General features: G+C 36.6%; 1 protein-coding gene across 1 annotated transcript in view; it reads right to left on the reverse strand.

The window, feature by feature from the left end:
- Cpa3 (carboxypeptidase A3) overlaps positions 1–16,582 on the reverse strand; it is a 34,252-nt gene extending 17,670 nt beyond the window's left edge. The window contains exons 1-6 of the mRNA XM_059264679.1: positions 16,499–16,582; positions 16,246–16,321; positions 13,172–13,296; positions 2,256–2,358; positions 2,049–2,150; positions 454–555 (exon numbers count right to left, since the gene is read on the reverse strand). Coding sequence (XP_059120662.1) covers positions 454–555; positions 2,049–2,150; positions 2,256–2,358; positions 13,172–13,296; positions 16,246–16,321; positions 16,499–16,566 — 576 coding nt within the window. The 5' untranslated portion in view covers positions 16,567–16,582. The remainder of the gene's footprint in view (positions 1–453; positions 556–2,048; positions 2,151–2,255; positions 2,359–13,171; positions 13,297–16,245; positions 16,322–16,498) is intronic.
- Between the last annotated feature and the right edge of the window lie 243 nt (positions 16,583–16,825).

A 16,825-nucleotide genomic window follows, 5' to 3' on the forward strand; every position in this document is an offset into this window, starting at 1 on the left:
CATAAAACTAGATCTATTTTTATAAAACAAGCTATATCTCAATTGAAAGGAAATTAAGTAGGAAAACTCCAAGTTCTTGTATGACCAATGAAATATGTAAAGCAAAACTAAAAGTTTATGTTCTGAGTTTATCAAAGAAAATTAAATTTTTAGTTTGTAACATAAAATTGGTATCAGATTTTTACATAACTGCAGGATAAAATCAGTATTATAGCTAAAAGAAGTTGCTTTCACTATCATAAACTTTCAGGTAAAGTTTAAGGAGTTTGAAGGAGGACATGATTCTATAAAAACTGCAATGATGAAAAAAACTCAGGCCTTATATGTGCAGGCAGAGGCAAATGTAGATTTCTCTAATTAGGTGGAGCACCAGACTTTTGGAAAAGAATGTTGTCATTCAGTAAAGCATTGGAGACCAGTCAGAGAGATGTTGATTGTGATCGGTTCACTTGCCTGATAGACAAACCACTGACAGAAAGCTGGGGAGACCCATTCTCGTGCATGAATGCCACAGTCCATGAAGATAGCCTTTCTTGCTCCATCTTTTTTCCCAATCTGTTGAAATGAGGGATTATTTTGCATTAGCTCTCATATTAGTCCCTTGTCATTTCCGTGGTTCATTTTCTCAAACATTATTTTCCTTGCCTATTGTTGAACATGAACCGTGATTATGCATACTGTCCCCAGGGAAGATAATGGCTGCTATTCTGACTATAAATAATTCATCATCTGTTACAGGATAATTTTTTCAATAAAAGTTTTTCCAAGGTTCAGAACTGCTTTTAGGGTTCTTAAAAAGCAAACAAAATAAGAAACAACTCAGTCAGGTGCTAGAGAGATAGCTCAGCAGTTAAAGTACTTGCTGCTCTTACAGGGGGCCTGAGTTCTGTTCCCAGCATTCATATCTAGTGGCTCACAACTGCTCCAGCTCCAGGGCAACTGACTTCCTCCTTTTGCCCTCTTGGATACCCATACTCACATGTCCATATTCATATTCAGATATCCAAACAAATACATCCTTAACAAATAAAACGCATCTTCAGAAAATGAAATTTAGTGTCAGTGAGAAGGCTCAGTGGATAAAGGCACTTGTTGCTAAGCCTGATGACCTGAGTTCAGTCTTTAGGACCCATATAATGAAAGGAAAGAACTGACTCCAAAGGTTGTTCTCTGTCATCCACATGTGTCATGACATACATGCAACTACACACACACACACACACACACACACACACACACACACTAAAAAGTTAAAAACCCACAATCTCTTCTTGGACAGGATGCCACATGCATACCTGCAATCCTACCACTCCTGATTTTCAGGTCAGCCTGGGGTATGCAGCAAACTAAATCTTGTGTCAAAAAATATCCTTGTTCCCTCAAAAATAAAGTGTCAACCACACCATATATTGTTTTTCTTACTCCATTGTTAATGTTCTGTGCTAAGATAAGGACTATAAAGCTAGTTTGTAAACTGGATTGAGGTCTGGTACTGTATATGTAGAGAGGGGTACAGGACCAGTACCTGATATTTGAAGGACTTCTGTTTTAAATGGAGTTCAGACTTGGTTTGGGTGGTTGGAGGCATTGAATGAATGGAGATATAGGTTGTGAATGCCTTCTCAGTTATTAATGAGCTGCTCAGGCAGCAGAATCTTTGTCCCTTAGCTCTGTTGCTTTAACTACTATTCTGGTGTTACACATGTAGGATATTTAACTTTTTCATCATGGCATTCATTCACCATTTTCATTCCATTTTAATGGACTGGGAAGGAGTTGTAGACAATGACACTGTAAGGCATTGTAACAGAGCTTTCCTGTGAAATATTTCTTGCTTTGCTCATTATGTGATCCCTAGCAAGTGCACACTCCTTTTTTTTTTTTTGATTGCATAGAAGATTGTAATATATGTTCTTGAGTTGACAGGTTGAATATTCAAAAAAATGACATGTTTTCCAATTTCAAATTTAGCTCAGCTGCCACAAAGTGACTTTTGTGCCCATGTTTTAAAATAACAAACTAATTAATGGGTCTTGAATTATTTTTACCTTGAGAACATATAATGGGTTATCTTCAACAGTTGATCCGATTTTAATTCTTGAGACCATTTCAGGATGTTTCTCTACCATTTTTTCAGTCCAAGAAACAATCTTAAGAACAAAATCAAGTTTGAAGAATTAAAATAAAGGAGAATTTCATAACAACAAAAGAAGACAGTTATTTAAAAAGACCGTAATAGGCATTGTGCACTATACCTTGTCCCAGTCGTTGTACTTTGCATAACTATGCCTGCCTGAGACTTCATCTTTCACATCAAACTGTTTCTCTATCTCTTCTTGTAGATCATGTATCAGAATTCTGTTAGTCAGAGAACGATAAAACACATTTATCACATGAACACTTTTATCATAGGAAAGGGAACATTTTATCTTTCGTTTGCAGGAAAATGCCTCTTCCTCTCCTCTATCTAGAATAAAGCCCACTTCCTCATTGCTCTGCTGTAGCCATCTCCTTTGAATAAGCCATTGCATGGCTTCTGATCCCCCATCTATCTGAGTATGCTGACATTTATAACAGTTCTGGACTCATGTTGCTATCCAGAACTTAAAACAGCCTTGCCCAGAAGTAGAGATTATAGTAACTATATATTATGCCTGACATTTTGAAGAATTTTTATGTAAAACATTTCACTAATAAGTTTGATATTGCTTATGTGCTTAAATAGTATTTGGCATATATTTAGTTAAATAAAATTAATTATACCTATTGCTTTTTTCCCTTACAATGAAATACTGGCATGTTGAAATCATATACCTGACTCATACTGTGACATCATAATGCTCCTAGCTTCCAAAGTGTGCAGAGGCACATCTATACCACACAGGCAATAGTGGGTATTCTCATGCACAAATCTCCAGAACAGATTTTATTGCTTTAGCTTTTGAAATTTGGGAAGAAACTTGAATAACAATGATGGTAATAAAACTGGGGACTTAGCACTTAGCACAAGCTAAGTATTTCTCTAAACTTTTATGTTCATTAAGTCACTTCATCTTCACAAGGGATTTTAAAATTCATTTTACTGATAAAAAATCTAAGGCACAATATGTTCAAATACATTATCTAATGTTAGAGCTACAATGTGGGTGGCTAGTTTGCTTTTCAGGGGCAAAAAAAGTCAGGAAAAGTCATTGAGAGGGGTGACACTGTTGGAGTCAAAAGGTTTATGCCTCCACTTTCAATTTACATCTTTTTTTGCATCAACACATCTCACTATTCCAAGATCTTATAGACTGGAGAAATACTGGCCACTCAAGGTCTGCTTGCATTTAATTTTCAGCTCTGACTTCCCTCCTGAACTTCTCCTAAACGCATCAAACTACTTACCCTTAATTTTTCTCTTGTACTCTATCCTAAATGTGTTTAACATGGACCAGATTCCACTTTACATACATTATTTGATCCTGTCAATATTATCACTATTTAAATAATCAGGAAGTTATTGCTCAGAAATATTATGCTTATAATTTGTAACTTTATACACATTAATTTGTTTATTTATTGAATGTGTGTGTATGCACACGTGTGTGTGTGTGTGTGTGTGTGTGTGTGTGTGTGTGTGTGTGTTTCAAAGGCAACTCAGAGGAGTTAGTTCTCTCTCCCCATGTGGGTATCTGAAACCAAACCCAGACACACCGACTCATCAGCACACTCCTTTACTCACCTAAGCACATTGCCAGCCCTGTAGTTAAAATGTCTATGTATTTGGAGTTGGGAATTAGAATCCAAAATACTTCAGCTTTGTTTCAAAAGTTCTGTTTTCATTATGCACACAAATATTTTAATGTATTTTTGTTTGTGGATTTACTATCAAGGTTTATAAACTTGTTTTTGAACTCATGTAGTAGGAAATTATATGCATAATAAAATCTAATGCCGAGTAAAGTACTTCTTTATTCTTATCTTCAAAAAAATCTTTTGCTGGAAAAATTTTTTTATTTTAAAAATTTGTTTTTTGGTTTTTTTGAAACAGGGTTTCTCTGTGTAACAGCGCTGGCTGTCCTAGAACTCACTCTATAGATCAGGCTGGTCTCAAACTCACAAAGATATGCTGCCTCTGTCTCCTGAGTGCTGGGATTAAAGGTGTGCACCACCACTGCCCTGCTTTGTTAGAATAATTTTAGAAAATAAAATCACCAGAAAAGTGGTTTCTTGATAAAAATCTTGATATTAATTTATGGATAAGTTTGAGAAGAATTTGGCTAAAATTGTACTTTTGGATATTTCAGCAAAATGTTGTATATTTTGATTACCTTTTTGTATATTTTAAAACTAGTTTTGTAAGTGGCATTTTCTCCAGTAAATTTTTAAATTGGTTATTATTAAGATTAAAATACATTTGTTTTGGTTACACTTATGTATTGCTTATTTTATTGGTTTTATCTTATTGGCCTTCTACTTTTAAATTATAGTTATGTATTAAGGGTTTCCTATGCAATTACTTTCTCTGTGACGAACTGTGTTTTTTTCTTAACTTTTCCCATTACTATTTCCTTGCTTTATTGTATTGGTTAAAACATAGAAAAATAGTACAACTGGAAGAGGGCATTTTTTTTTTTAAATTTTGCTTTTGATTGGAAAAAAGTCTATCTATCATTCCCCATTAAGTATGATGTTGAATGCCAATTGTGTTTAATATTTTTGGGTATACTTAGATGATCTTTGTATTATATCACATTAAGGCAAAGTTGCATTGATGTCTATTACAGCTTCCTGAGTGTGTTAAATACTGTGTTATAGCTGCAGACGATTTACAAACATCCTTTTTGCTTCTATTACATACAGTTTTAAAATTTGTGTTTAACCTAGAAGGAACAGATAAAGTGCGTCTCTGGGAAAACGACTTGCTTAAAAACAAGCCATATCAGAGGACACAGAAAAGTAAAGTACCTGACAATATGACACAATGAGCATAGAGGATTCTGGATATTCGTCTAAATGGTCCAACGCCTCTGGGTAGCTCCTATACCCTCTAAGGATGTTACTCTTATAGTATGAAAATCATGATTGTAATGACAGTCTTTTACCTAACACTAAACTATAGTCAATATATTCTACTATGAGGCACAGAAAGCTGTGGATTAAAATAGAAATATTTTTAAAATATTTAAAAGAAATAATTGAAAATTTGTGACAAAGCTCTCTGTGTCTGAATTATGTAATTGTGTCTGAATTATGTAACTTCTTATTGACTCTATACAAAGGTAGTGTCCTGCTATTGCTCATGAGATGACATTTTCTGTTTGTTAGCAGCAAATCCTGAGCTTAAGAAGGTGCTATCTATCCTTTAATGTGCTCTGTAGTCATTTAGACATACACTCAATTCATCCAATAAGTTCTTCAGCTTAGGTTCAAATGCTTTTGATTTTGAAACTCAGTTCTACTCTTGATGCTAGATGTGACCTTGAGCAGATTAAATATTTCTCTGACCTTCATTTTTTTCCCTTTTCTAATGAGACCAAATATATCACCCAGGGTTATGAAGAAGAGGAATGAATAGGTGATGAGTTGTGCTCAGCATTCCTTAGGCATCCAGTGAACCTAAGAACAGTGAGGTTGTTTCACAGTTGGCAACCACTGTACAGAGTTAACACCCTTTAACTATATTTGACTATTTGTAGTCATGTGACTCATTGACATCCTCCCCCCCCCCCCAATTTCTTATGTTGAGTTAAAACACTACAAATGTCCTCTACTTGGTTTCTTTTTGTGAGTTGACTTATAGATCTGGCTCTGATGCCGAACACAAGAGTGGTGCACTCCTAATTAGAATTTATTTAGCACATAGTAGCAAACACCACCTACAAATGTGAATTCTTTTTAGGAGCACTGACAGAATTATTATGCACACATATTTAACTCACTGTCTGCTTCACATTTTCCTTATAAATTTTGGATTTCTGAGGATTTAAAGGTGTAAGAGCAATTTTGGATTTGGGCATGTTGCACTAAAATTCCCAGGACGCCTGAAGAGGCTTGAAAATGTGTTTTGCAGAGTTGCTACAGATACAGTTAATTGCTTCAACCTCTAAAGAAAACACATAGCTTTTGTTCCACCTGCATTAATAGAAGTAGGCTAATTAACAAAAGTAACATTTTGGGATCCCAGAAGCTGATTCACAATTCAAGACCATATTAATCAGTCACAGTAACCTTATATCAAATAATATTTTTAGACTTAACACTGGTCATTTCAGCTCTCATGATAAGTACAGCAAAAAGGGAGATCCATGTAAGTGGAAATATAATCTTTCCACAAATACAGCTGCATGAGGACACCAGACTATTGCTGATATAGACTACAAGTTATACTTAAGGCTGGGAATTATGACCTAGGGCCAGATGTCATTTTTATAAACCCTTCCGCTAACCAGAAGCCAGATTTAACAGAGAGAATCAAATTACTTTTTTCAAATATTATTTCCTAGATTTATTTACTTTGTTTGAAAAAAGTTCCAATTCTAAATGCAGGAGAAGTGATAAAGAATTATCACTGGGGATGTAATAATACAAACAGGTGATGTTTATCAAGTCTTCATTTTGTGTCAGGTACTATGCTCAGATTTTTACCTATATTTTATCATATCAACATTGCCAGCAATGGTGGTTGTGTATTATCACTCCATTTTACAGAGGACCTTAAATTTTATTTTCACAATTGTCATAACATAAAGCAGTTGAGCAGGAATTTTGAAGCTACAATGTCCAACTCTGTTGACATTGTCAGAACTATTACACAGCAGTGCTTTCTTTTCTAGGGTGAGAACTCTGGGCATGGCTCCCAAGTCATAGTCTTCTTGGTCTTCAGAAATTCTTGTAAGGTTTTCCAGTCCCCCTGTTCTCACGGGAGACTTGACTCAGTCCCAGTCTTTCAAAGTGAATGAGCCCCCACTTGGTTCAGAGAAGTGGCCAGATGAATCCTACTTCCTTAATTTCAAGGCTAATTTTAGAGAGTATCAAAGAAAGATGAGATAACTATGGGTCAATCTCTAACTGCCGTGTGTATGTGTGTGTGTGTGTGTGTGTGTGTGTGTGTGTGTGTGTGAGAGAGAGAGAGAGAGAGAGAGAGAGAGAGAGAGAGAGAGAGAGAGAGAGAGAGAGAGAGATTTTTAGGTTGTTTTCTACAGCTGGTCTGGGCTCCCTTTGATGTCCATGTTATAGCAGAGCTATTTAAAAAAATACATATTTAGGTTCTATAAAATTGAATTTGGTGACTTCCTAATTGGGTTACCATATGCATTAAGCTCAGAATTTGCTGACATGATTTTTTAATATCTGAGGCATATCATGTGTTGAAAAATAAACTCTGTGGTATTGACTTGTTCTCTAGAGAAAGGGAGAACATCTGATAGGAGCCTTCAGTTCTCTGTTGCATTGAATGTGTCTGTGTGTGTGAGCTCACGTACACATGCATATAAATGGCCTTTCCTCCTCCTGAGCTAATAGAAGGAACCAGCCATATAGAATCAGTTCCTCCTTATGAATCTGTGAAGTAGCTGCTTTTAATGCCCCCATTTTAAATAGTGTCAAATATCTGAATTGGATGAGCCTGGCTACAGGCAGTTTTGCTTCAGAATATTTTCCCCCTCAACTACCACTCTCCTGCTTTTTTTTTTTTTTTTTTTTTTTTTTTTTTGCCATGATCTTAAGCTTTTGCAGCCAAGCTCACAAGCCTGCTATATGCTCGAGCAAATAATATGTAGAAGATCAGAGCAGGAAGAAAAATGAATGGAATAGCATACTAAGTAAGTCATTAGCTTTATCTAATTGAGACAATTATTTAACAGGGTGGATTTATGTTTGAAGCATGAATTTGTAACTGGATGAATATTATTCGGTAATTAATCATTGATGTAGAGTGTTGAACATCACTGTGTGAGTCTGTATACTTCTACCTTGCATTTCTGTATAATCTTGTATAGTTCTTATCACAATTTTATTCTGTTGTCATTTGAGTTTTATTGTATTAACAGCTGGTTTCTGAATTAACTTATATGAACAACTTTATTTTCAAATTTTAACATTTGATCAAAGAAAAGACAATGCTAGAGATTATCTCAATGCGTAAAATCCATGAAAACATTTAGAGTTCTAACTGCAGATTGAAATATGGTATCTGCCCTCTGACACCTAGTCCAGTATATGCATTTATCATTAAATATGCATTCGCCAGTCTGCTTGGGCTTCTTAGTATACACTGGTTAGTTGCACTTTGTATTTGGCCTTTTATGACTTTGTAAAAATATAAATAAAAAGGAACTAAGTATTCTATTTTAAAATCAAATCTGTTTTAGCAGCTGAATTTTCTGAAAATTAAAAAAATATCATGCATAAGTGCTTTAAACTGAAAAATCATTTGTGTGCACTGCTTAATAAAGAGTGTCTAAGTGAATCATATGTCCAACCAGTTTCTGTGGTTTTAGTCAGCCTGGCATTTTGTTCTTAGAACTCTCCTCTGTTATTGACTGACACATAGTAATGCACATAATTCATATGCAAATAAAATTATGGATTTGAATACAGAATTTGAAATGTTTTTTGTTTTTAAAGATCACTTTCCACATTTACATTTATGAGGGAGATATTTAATTACATGTCTTTCCCATGTGTGAAGCTAAATTGAGACACTTTCTAGAAACCCTGTTGTAGATAGATAAGTCTAATTTTAGCAAATAGTTTAACATTTTGCTTCTTGATGCAGGAAGCAAGAAACTATCTGGGTCAGAGATTAAGTGACACTTATTGTGAGGATCTTATTTACACTTTACAGGATCAGGGCCACTACAGGATCCAAGAGGGAAAGGATGAGTATTTGATTAGATGCATGGTGTCAACCTCTGCCTCAGTCTTCCAGTGACTCACCTAACCATCTATAGTCATGTCAAAAATTGCACATTTTGTCTGCATTAGAAGAGTAGTAAGGAAAACAGAACTCTTCATTTTTTGATCCTGCTGTTCAAGCCAGAAAATAGAGAATTTGGCTGAGCACTACTGTATTCTAGTTTGAGCTGGAACTTTGCGAAATTGATATCAGATCTCTATTAATTATTTAAAATGAAGGGTGTAGCCCACTGGAGTACAAATCGCAAATGAGAAGTCAGGTTTTGGAGTGAATCTATGTAGAGGATGTGAGGTCCTTGTGCTCACAGAGCACTAGAGAAAGCTTGCAGGCTTTTCTCTTTAACAGAAGGAATTTATACCTGTTTTCTGCCCAGAAAGCTGGGACTGGATGTAGTTAACAATCTGGGGATTTTTTTTTTTTTTTTTATCTGTAGGGTTAGGCCTCATTCGATACCCAGAGATTGCTGACTATTGTTTCTCAGTCAGTAAAATCCATTCTTAAGAAAGAGTACCATGCACTTTGCAAAGGAGCCTACTATTCTGCTCGTTCCACACCCTTCCTTCCTAGACTCTTATTCTGGCCGTTGTTTCTTAGTCAATAGAACCTATTCTTATGGAGGAAGTTTCAGATACTTTGCAAAAGAGTTTTGATGCAACCATGCCTTAAGTTTAATTGTGATAATTGTTATGAGGAAACTTTTTTCCAAAGTTGTACTATACTTAAATATGTCAAAAATAATCTTCTCAGGGTCAGACTCTAGAAGTTTGAACTCAGATAACTACATCATGTCGAACCGGATTTCCTTCTGGCCTCACACAGCTCATTTCTCTGCTGGCTATAGTGTTTACAGGTACCCCCACAAATCTAGAGACACAATGACCAGTATTATTTAGGGTGGAGGAGTTGTTTCTTTCAGATGAAAAGATCAAGATGCTACCAAATTTAGTGTAATATGACAGAATGTCCCAGGGGTTTCTGCAATCTTAGGACTGAATCTGAAAACTCTGCAAGGTACCTGTTTCTAATTTTAATGGTTCTATTTATGAAAATTTAGAAGAATATATACAAACATATTAATCAAAAAGTTTGAATGCTCAAGTTTCTGTGTTTGCATTACAGTCTTCTTGAAGCAATAGCAAAAACAAAATCAGTGATCAATAATTAATTCAATAATTTCTGCTATTAAAAACTACAATCAAGAGTGTTTTTATATTTGCTTTTATTTTAAGCAATAACATGTTTATAATACTGTAAAATATCATAAATACGGTTAAGCTGTGGTGGGTCACAGCACACCTTACTATGCAATACAATATTATAGACATCAATATCTTTACTTTATTAGAAGCAAAAAGGCATTTTGAATAAAGCATTAACTTCCACAGTGAAATATGCTATAGCAAGTTCAAAAGGAAAGAGGTAGCATTTATTGATGTTTGACATGATGATAGTTCATGGTGAGGTTAAAAACACATCCCTCAATATCATCTGAGTGTTTGAAGGTATAAAAATACAGTTTATTTTCTAAATTGTGAATTGGTTTATGTTATTAATCACAAGGATATTTTCTTGTTTGTATCAATGGTCCCAGGACTCAGACTGGTATATGACCCATGGTTTTTGTTCAATTATAATTTCCTTTTACTGTTCCAGGGAGCAGAATGATTTACTCCTTAACTGGTTATTTAAAATTCTCTCTTCTGCAGTTTAAGTCTTATTCTATTACTTTGCTTTTGTTGAGGTCAATTTTCTCTCCTAAAGAATATAATTATTTATTGATTATTCTCTCTGTCTCTCTCTCTCTGTCTCTCTCTCTGTCTCTCTCTCTCTCTGTCTCTCTCCCACCCCCCCCTCTCTCTCTCTCTCTCTGTGTGTGTGTGTGTGTGTGTGTGTGTGTGTGTGTGTGTGTGTGTGAATGATAAATTTCCTTTTATATGTCAGGACAATTAAAAAAGAAGACAGTGTTAGTCATTACCCATAGCTCATGAACCCTGGGCTGACTACTAATCAGTTATGATGATGTGCCCTTGCTTAGGCTGTCCTGCTTGTTCATATCTGAGCTCTCTCCTTATGGAGCTAGAAGATGTAGGCTACTGTCATTTATTTAGATCAGAGCAAATGTAAGATGGAGAGTAAACTGCCAATAACCCTATCACCTCTACAAATATACTCCAATAGTCTGAAAGAAAGTGTAAATTTTATCTTCTATACACATCACTTTAATGTTTGGCAGGCCCAATTTTAAAATAGTTCCATTGTATGGATGTAACTGTAAAATATTTTACTGAATGAGGTAACCCAGACCCAGGAAGACAAATGCCAAATGCCATATATTCTTTCCTATTTGTGGAATCTAGCTCCAACTCTTTAGATGTAAGTAGATAACCTGGAATAAATGCAGAAACCAGGAAAGTAGAAAGGAAGAAAAGGATAAACAGGGAGAAGAGCTTAACCTGAGGAGGGTACAAGGAGAAAGCAGAGAAAAATAACACTAATAATATTTGAAAAAGCTGTAGAAAAGCATATTGTTTTATAAACTTACTTAAACACACCCACAGAGTTAATGTGGAGTTAATAGAGTTCTGCCACATGAGGTGATAAAGGTCCTCCTATGGAGCCACAGACTAACAAACCCCCCAATTCCAGTCAAGGCTAGCCTCCCTTCATGCTGTTGGTCAGGGGTCCAAGGCACACCCCCCCAGAAACAACATAGGCTATTGCTCTTGCCCTTGGTTGTCTCCCAGACCTTGAAGGTAAGCCCTATATTTGAAGACACTACACATTTCAGACACAGGACTTGCTGGAACGGATCTGGAAACCTTCTCCCTGAGGATTAGCTTTTACCATATCAGAAGGTGTATGCAAGCTGCCAAGGGAGAGAAGCAATTAACAGTCCTACCTGCTTGAAAAACCTATGAACCATAGCAATGACCATCTGACAAGGCAAGATATCCCCTAGTGACACTTTTATTCTTCCTTCCTTTCTTTTTTCTTTTTGTGCTTTTTTTTTTTTGATCTTTTGAGACAGGGTCTCTCTATGTAGACCAGACTGTCCTTGAACTCATAGAAATCCTCCTGCTTCTTCTTCCATAGTGCTGGGATTAAATGCATGTGCCACCATGCCAGGTTACTGGCACTTTTATATTAAGAGTAAACAATAACTGTCTAGTTGGACTTAAGGCCCATTCAGTAGGAAGGAATTCATAGTTGGAGAGGTCATAGAGCCTAGAGCAGTGGTTCTCAACCTTCTTAATGCTGTGACCCTTTAATACAGTTCTTCACATTGTAGTGACCCCAAACATAAAAATATTTTTGTTGCTACTTCATAACTGTAATTTTGCTACTGTTATGCATCATAATGTAAATAATTTTTGCCCAAAGGGTCATGACACACAGGTTGGGAACCACTGCCCTAGAGAAAAACCTATTACTGCCATTTCCCTAAGTCAATATAGCTTCTACCTACATTCTAAGCACTTATCCATATACCAATAGACTTATCTCTAACCATTCACCAAAGAAGCTTCATTTTGCAAGAGATGGGATCTTGCAGAGATCCATAGCTGTTCAACACCACAAAGAATAAGTAACTGTGGGGTGCCAAGCCCTAGTTTGTACATCTAGGATACAATCTTTCCACTTAAGTTGAGGAAAACCTTGCAAGAGAGGGCAGAAAGATGGTAAGAACCAGAAGATCAGGATTTCTGAAAGATGGTGACTTCTAGACATAACAGATTTGCTTTGCCCATGAAATCCCAACAATATAGTTGCCTACACAAGGTCTGCATAATGATCACAGCAGTCAACATGCCAACATGGATAAGACAAATTTCACAAGACCCATTACTAGGTGAAGAGCTACAAGAAGTCTATAACTGCTGAAAGAGGGATAATCAGTTTTCTTCAGGGATGAGACTCATGATAGGTTATATAGTCCCATGTGGTCAGCTCTAAACACATGTACTTATGAGCAACACTAAGTGGTCTCAGTAAGTATGTGTGTGTGTGTGTGTGTGTGTGTGTGTGTGTGTGTGTGTGTGTGTGTGTATCAATAATATAGAAGATGAGGTCATGAATTCCAGAGGGTGCAGATGGAAGGACACAGGAAGAGATGGAGGATGGAGAGAGAGGATTGGAAATGATGGAAATACAGTGTACTCATGTATAAAATCCACCCCCCCCAACCCTCAAAGATTTATAAAACATCCTAAAGATTTCAGAGTTACTCAAACTCTATGAAACATAAATAGATATTTGTCCAGGACTTACTCATAGTTCATTTTGTGTTGTTCCAAGGTAGACTGGATAGTTTGAGATTCCTTCTCACTAACTCGGAAATCCACTGTCATATTAGCAGCAACATCATGGATAGCATCTGGATACCAGAAATCAAGCTGCAGAGACAAGCTCATTGTTAGCTGTAGCTTGTTTGTTTACCAAACATGTATACAGTTAAAAAGCTGAGCGTGGCCATGCATATCTGTAACTTCAGAACTGTGGGGATAAAAACATGACGATTTCTGGGGCTTGCTGGTTACTGGGTCAGGGAGAAATCCTTTCTCAAAGGAAAAAGGCAAAGTGATAAAGATATTTGAACATTTCTTCAGGCCTCAATTTTCAAATGAGTATCATATCATATCATCTTGTTATCCCGAAACAAGAGAGCATGCATTATAGCACACACAGATACCACACACACACTGACCATGTATTATGCACCATAAAATGGTGTAGAGCTCTGTGTAATTAATAAGCTAATGAAAAATGTTTTGACAAATGTATTTAAGAACTGTTGAATATCAAGGAGTAGGAAATAAATTAATTTATACTAACTAGCGTTTTAGGACAATGCACTTGTCAAAGCCAATAGAAGAGACAACTTCTTTGGTTAATCTCCCTTTGCTTCTATCATTTTGGATGTGAATAGGATTATTTCATAATTGATTTAACCACAGTTGTCTGTAATCTGGCTTTTAGAACTTTTTGGCTCCTCCCATGGATTTCTCTGTGAATTCTGGAATTCCTGGGAGGTTTGTATTTATCAAGAAGGTGTACTTTATTAATTTTATTATTTTAATAATACATCCTTGATCAAGTCATTGGAACTGATTACTTTTCAGTGTTCCTTAATGGAAAAAAAAAAAAAACCAAAAATATGGCCAATAGGATTCCCTGGTGAGTACTCTGGATATATATCCTTAGACATTCTGAGATTTCATAAGTGATGATTTACTCTTTTGCTATGTTCCCATAGCTAATTTCAGCAATTTGATTAATAAACCCACAAGGACAAAATTCTGGTTAAAATAGAGAGGATTCCAGTTCTTGGGTTTCTTTAAAATTACAGTCACTTTTGGAGCCAAGTGAAGTACAAATTCTCAGTCTAGGGGATGGGAGAGAGAAGCCCCGTGTCTGCCTAAGAGATGCAAAGGAGATGCTCAGTCTCCACCATCACACCCCACCTGGGAGATGGAAAGGAGAAGCCCAATCTCCAGCATCATATCCCACCTGGAAGATGTGAAGGAGATGCCCAATCTCCACCATCACACCCCACTTGGGAGATGTGAAAGAGATGCCCAGTCTCTACCATCACAACAAGATTGAGGCATGTCCAAGTTACCTTTGATGTCTCTTAGTTACATCACACGTTAACTCTTGGGCAGTCTATTATAGGACAACATGAGGTTTTTATGAACCAACCAACATGTCTATTTACTTTGAAACATCATAGCATAAGTTGGACACATCAGGAGTTAGTTTATGGGCTAGATATCAGCATTACACAATAGTAATATCTGTGTTAAAGAAAGAAAACTTGGAGAAAAAAATTGCAAGCTCAAAGAACTGTTGTGAACATGTACTAAGTAGCAAGCACAGAGGTGGATGCCACAGAAGTGTCTTACAGGGAAATTGTAAGAAGAGGTTTTGTGTAGCAGACAATGCTGAGTACACATATTTCTATTATGTTAGCCAACAGCAGAGGAAGGGGCAGGATGTCCTCACATAGAAAGAGCAAGGCAACTTCCTGTAGGATATATTGACCCATCTGAGTCTTGTAGAAACAGAAAGACTTAGATAAAAAAATTGGAAAATAACATTCCTCATGAGAAAATGGATACAAGATTGGTGAAATTGTGATATCAGTGGATCTCTAGGGGCAGGAAACAGAGAGGAGGGGTTTAGGACTAAAGAGTGTAGCCATGTGGCAAATCACGGGGGACACTGGCCACACCAAACCCCACAAAAAATGCTTTAATAGTTTTTTTTTAAACAAAACAAAACAAAACAAAAAACAAAATCAGAAGCCTGTGGTATCCATTTGCTGCTGCTGTTGCTGCTGGAAAATGGGAGATAATCAGCTGCATGTTACAGAAGAAGAGGTGGATGCCCTGTGAGCATCTGTAACTTGCCTAAGTCCACAAAGCCAATCTGGCTCTAAAGAGCATGCCATCTTTATAGACATTTTCAAATTAGGAAGCACAGCTGTCAAGTTTTAAGATTGCGGTGAACACTTGGCTTTGTGGGAGGCAGGACTAATTTAATACCCTGGATGTGCTAGAAAACAGACATTGGAAATGCTCCAAGAAAGGCAGGATGGACTTGCCATTGGCATCAGAGGAGGTGGTGGTGTGGATGTGAGGAATACTTAAGAATTAGAATTGACAGAACTTTTTTTTGACTGTTTTGACTGAAGAGATGAGTGTGACTAGAATGAAAGCCAGGCTTGGTTCTGGGTTGAAATGTGATGTGTAATCTTGGCCCTTTCACTTACTATCTTTCTACTTCAGGTCCTGTGTCTTAAAGGTGTTATATGCTGGTAAATATGAAACAGAAGGAAGGTGACTGGGACAAAGAGCCTTGTATAAAAGGAGTGGCTAAACCATAGAGAATGTCCCTTTTTCTGTTGAGTTTAAGGAACTCTTTACAGTTAAGAATATCCTTTGAAAGTGTACCCACTCTTAGCAAAGCTAACTTCAGCCAGTACGTTACTCTTATTAGTTTGTACTTGAATAGAAGTCACCAGGAGAAATTGGAGTGGATGTTGGGGGTAGGTTAATGCAGAATACATACAGGAGAGAAATGGGGCAATGAGAAAGGTGCCAAGAATGTCCCTTGTTTTACAAATTTATTTAGAAGCTGTTGGTTGTGAAGCTAAAAGGAAAAGCAGTCAACTATGGAAACAAAACTGAGGTGTTGGCTACTGATGAGTTATCCTAATGGTTCCTGTCATCTCCAGTTGTTTGTCAGCCTTTGGTAGCCCTGTGGGCATTGAAGATAAAATGAAAAAGAATATCTCTTAGAGAATAAAGAGGAAAGATATAACACCTCTTTGAATGCTTTACCTCAATGGTTTCGGTCAAGTCCTTTAAGACATTTGCTTGCTTTTCATCCTGGGGCTTCACACGGAATACCTTCTCCCTTCAAGTATTCAAAAGACAAAAATCAAAGAAGTAAAAAACCCAATCCAAAACAAAACAAAACAAAACAAAACAAAACAAAACAAAACAAAACAAAACAAAAACTCAGTGAATTGTAAAGACATGTTCCTTCATTTTCTTCTTACCCAGAGACTGGACCAAAGGAAGGGAAATTTACCTGTTAAAGTGGACAGAAGCAGTAGCAAGCGTGGTGGAGGCAACAACCATAAGCAAAAAGAACTTCATGGTTCTTCTTTGCTTGACTGGCTCCCCTCTACTGGTTTTATACCTCAGCTTTTATCTCAATGAGCAGCTGATTTCCTTTGGGGTTTCAAGGGATGAACTATCCTCCCTCCTCATATTTTTACAGTTGAGGGGTGGGCAGGCATGTGAATATCCAGGCTTCTTACTACTTTCTTAATAATAGGAAATACACACTTCTCAGAAAAAGAATGGGAAGAAAATTACTTTAGCAGGTAAATTGCCCAAAGTGATAGGATGGAGC

The sequence above is a fragment of the Peromyscus eremicus genome, chromosome 6 (genome assembly GCF_949786415.1).
Source record: "Peromyscus eremicus chromosome 6, PerEre_H2_v1, whole genome shotgun sequence".
In the NCBI taxonomy this organism is placed as follows: Eukaryota; Metazoa; Chordata; class Mammalia; order Rodentia; family Cricetidae; genus Peromyscus; species Peromyscus eremicus.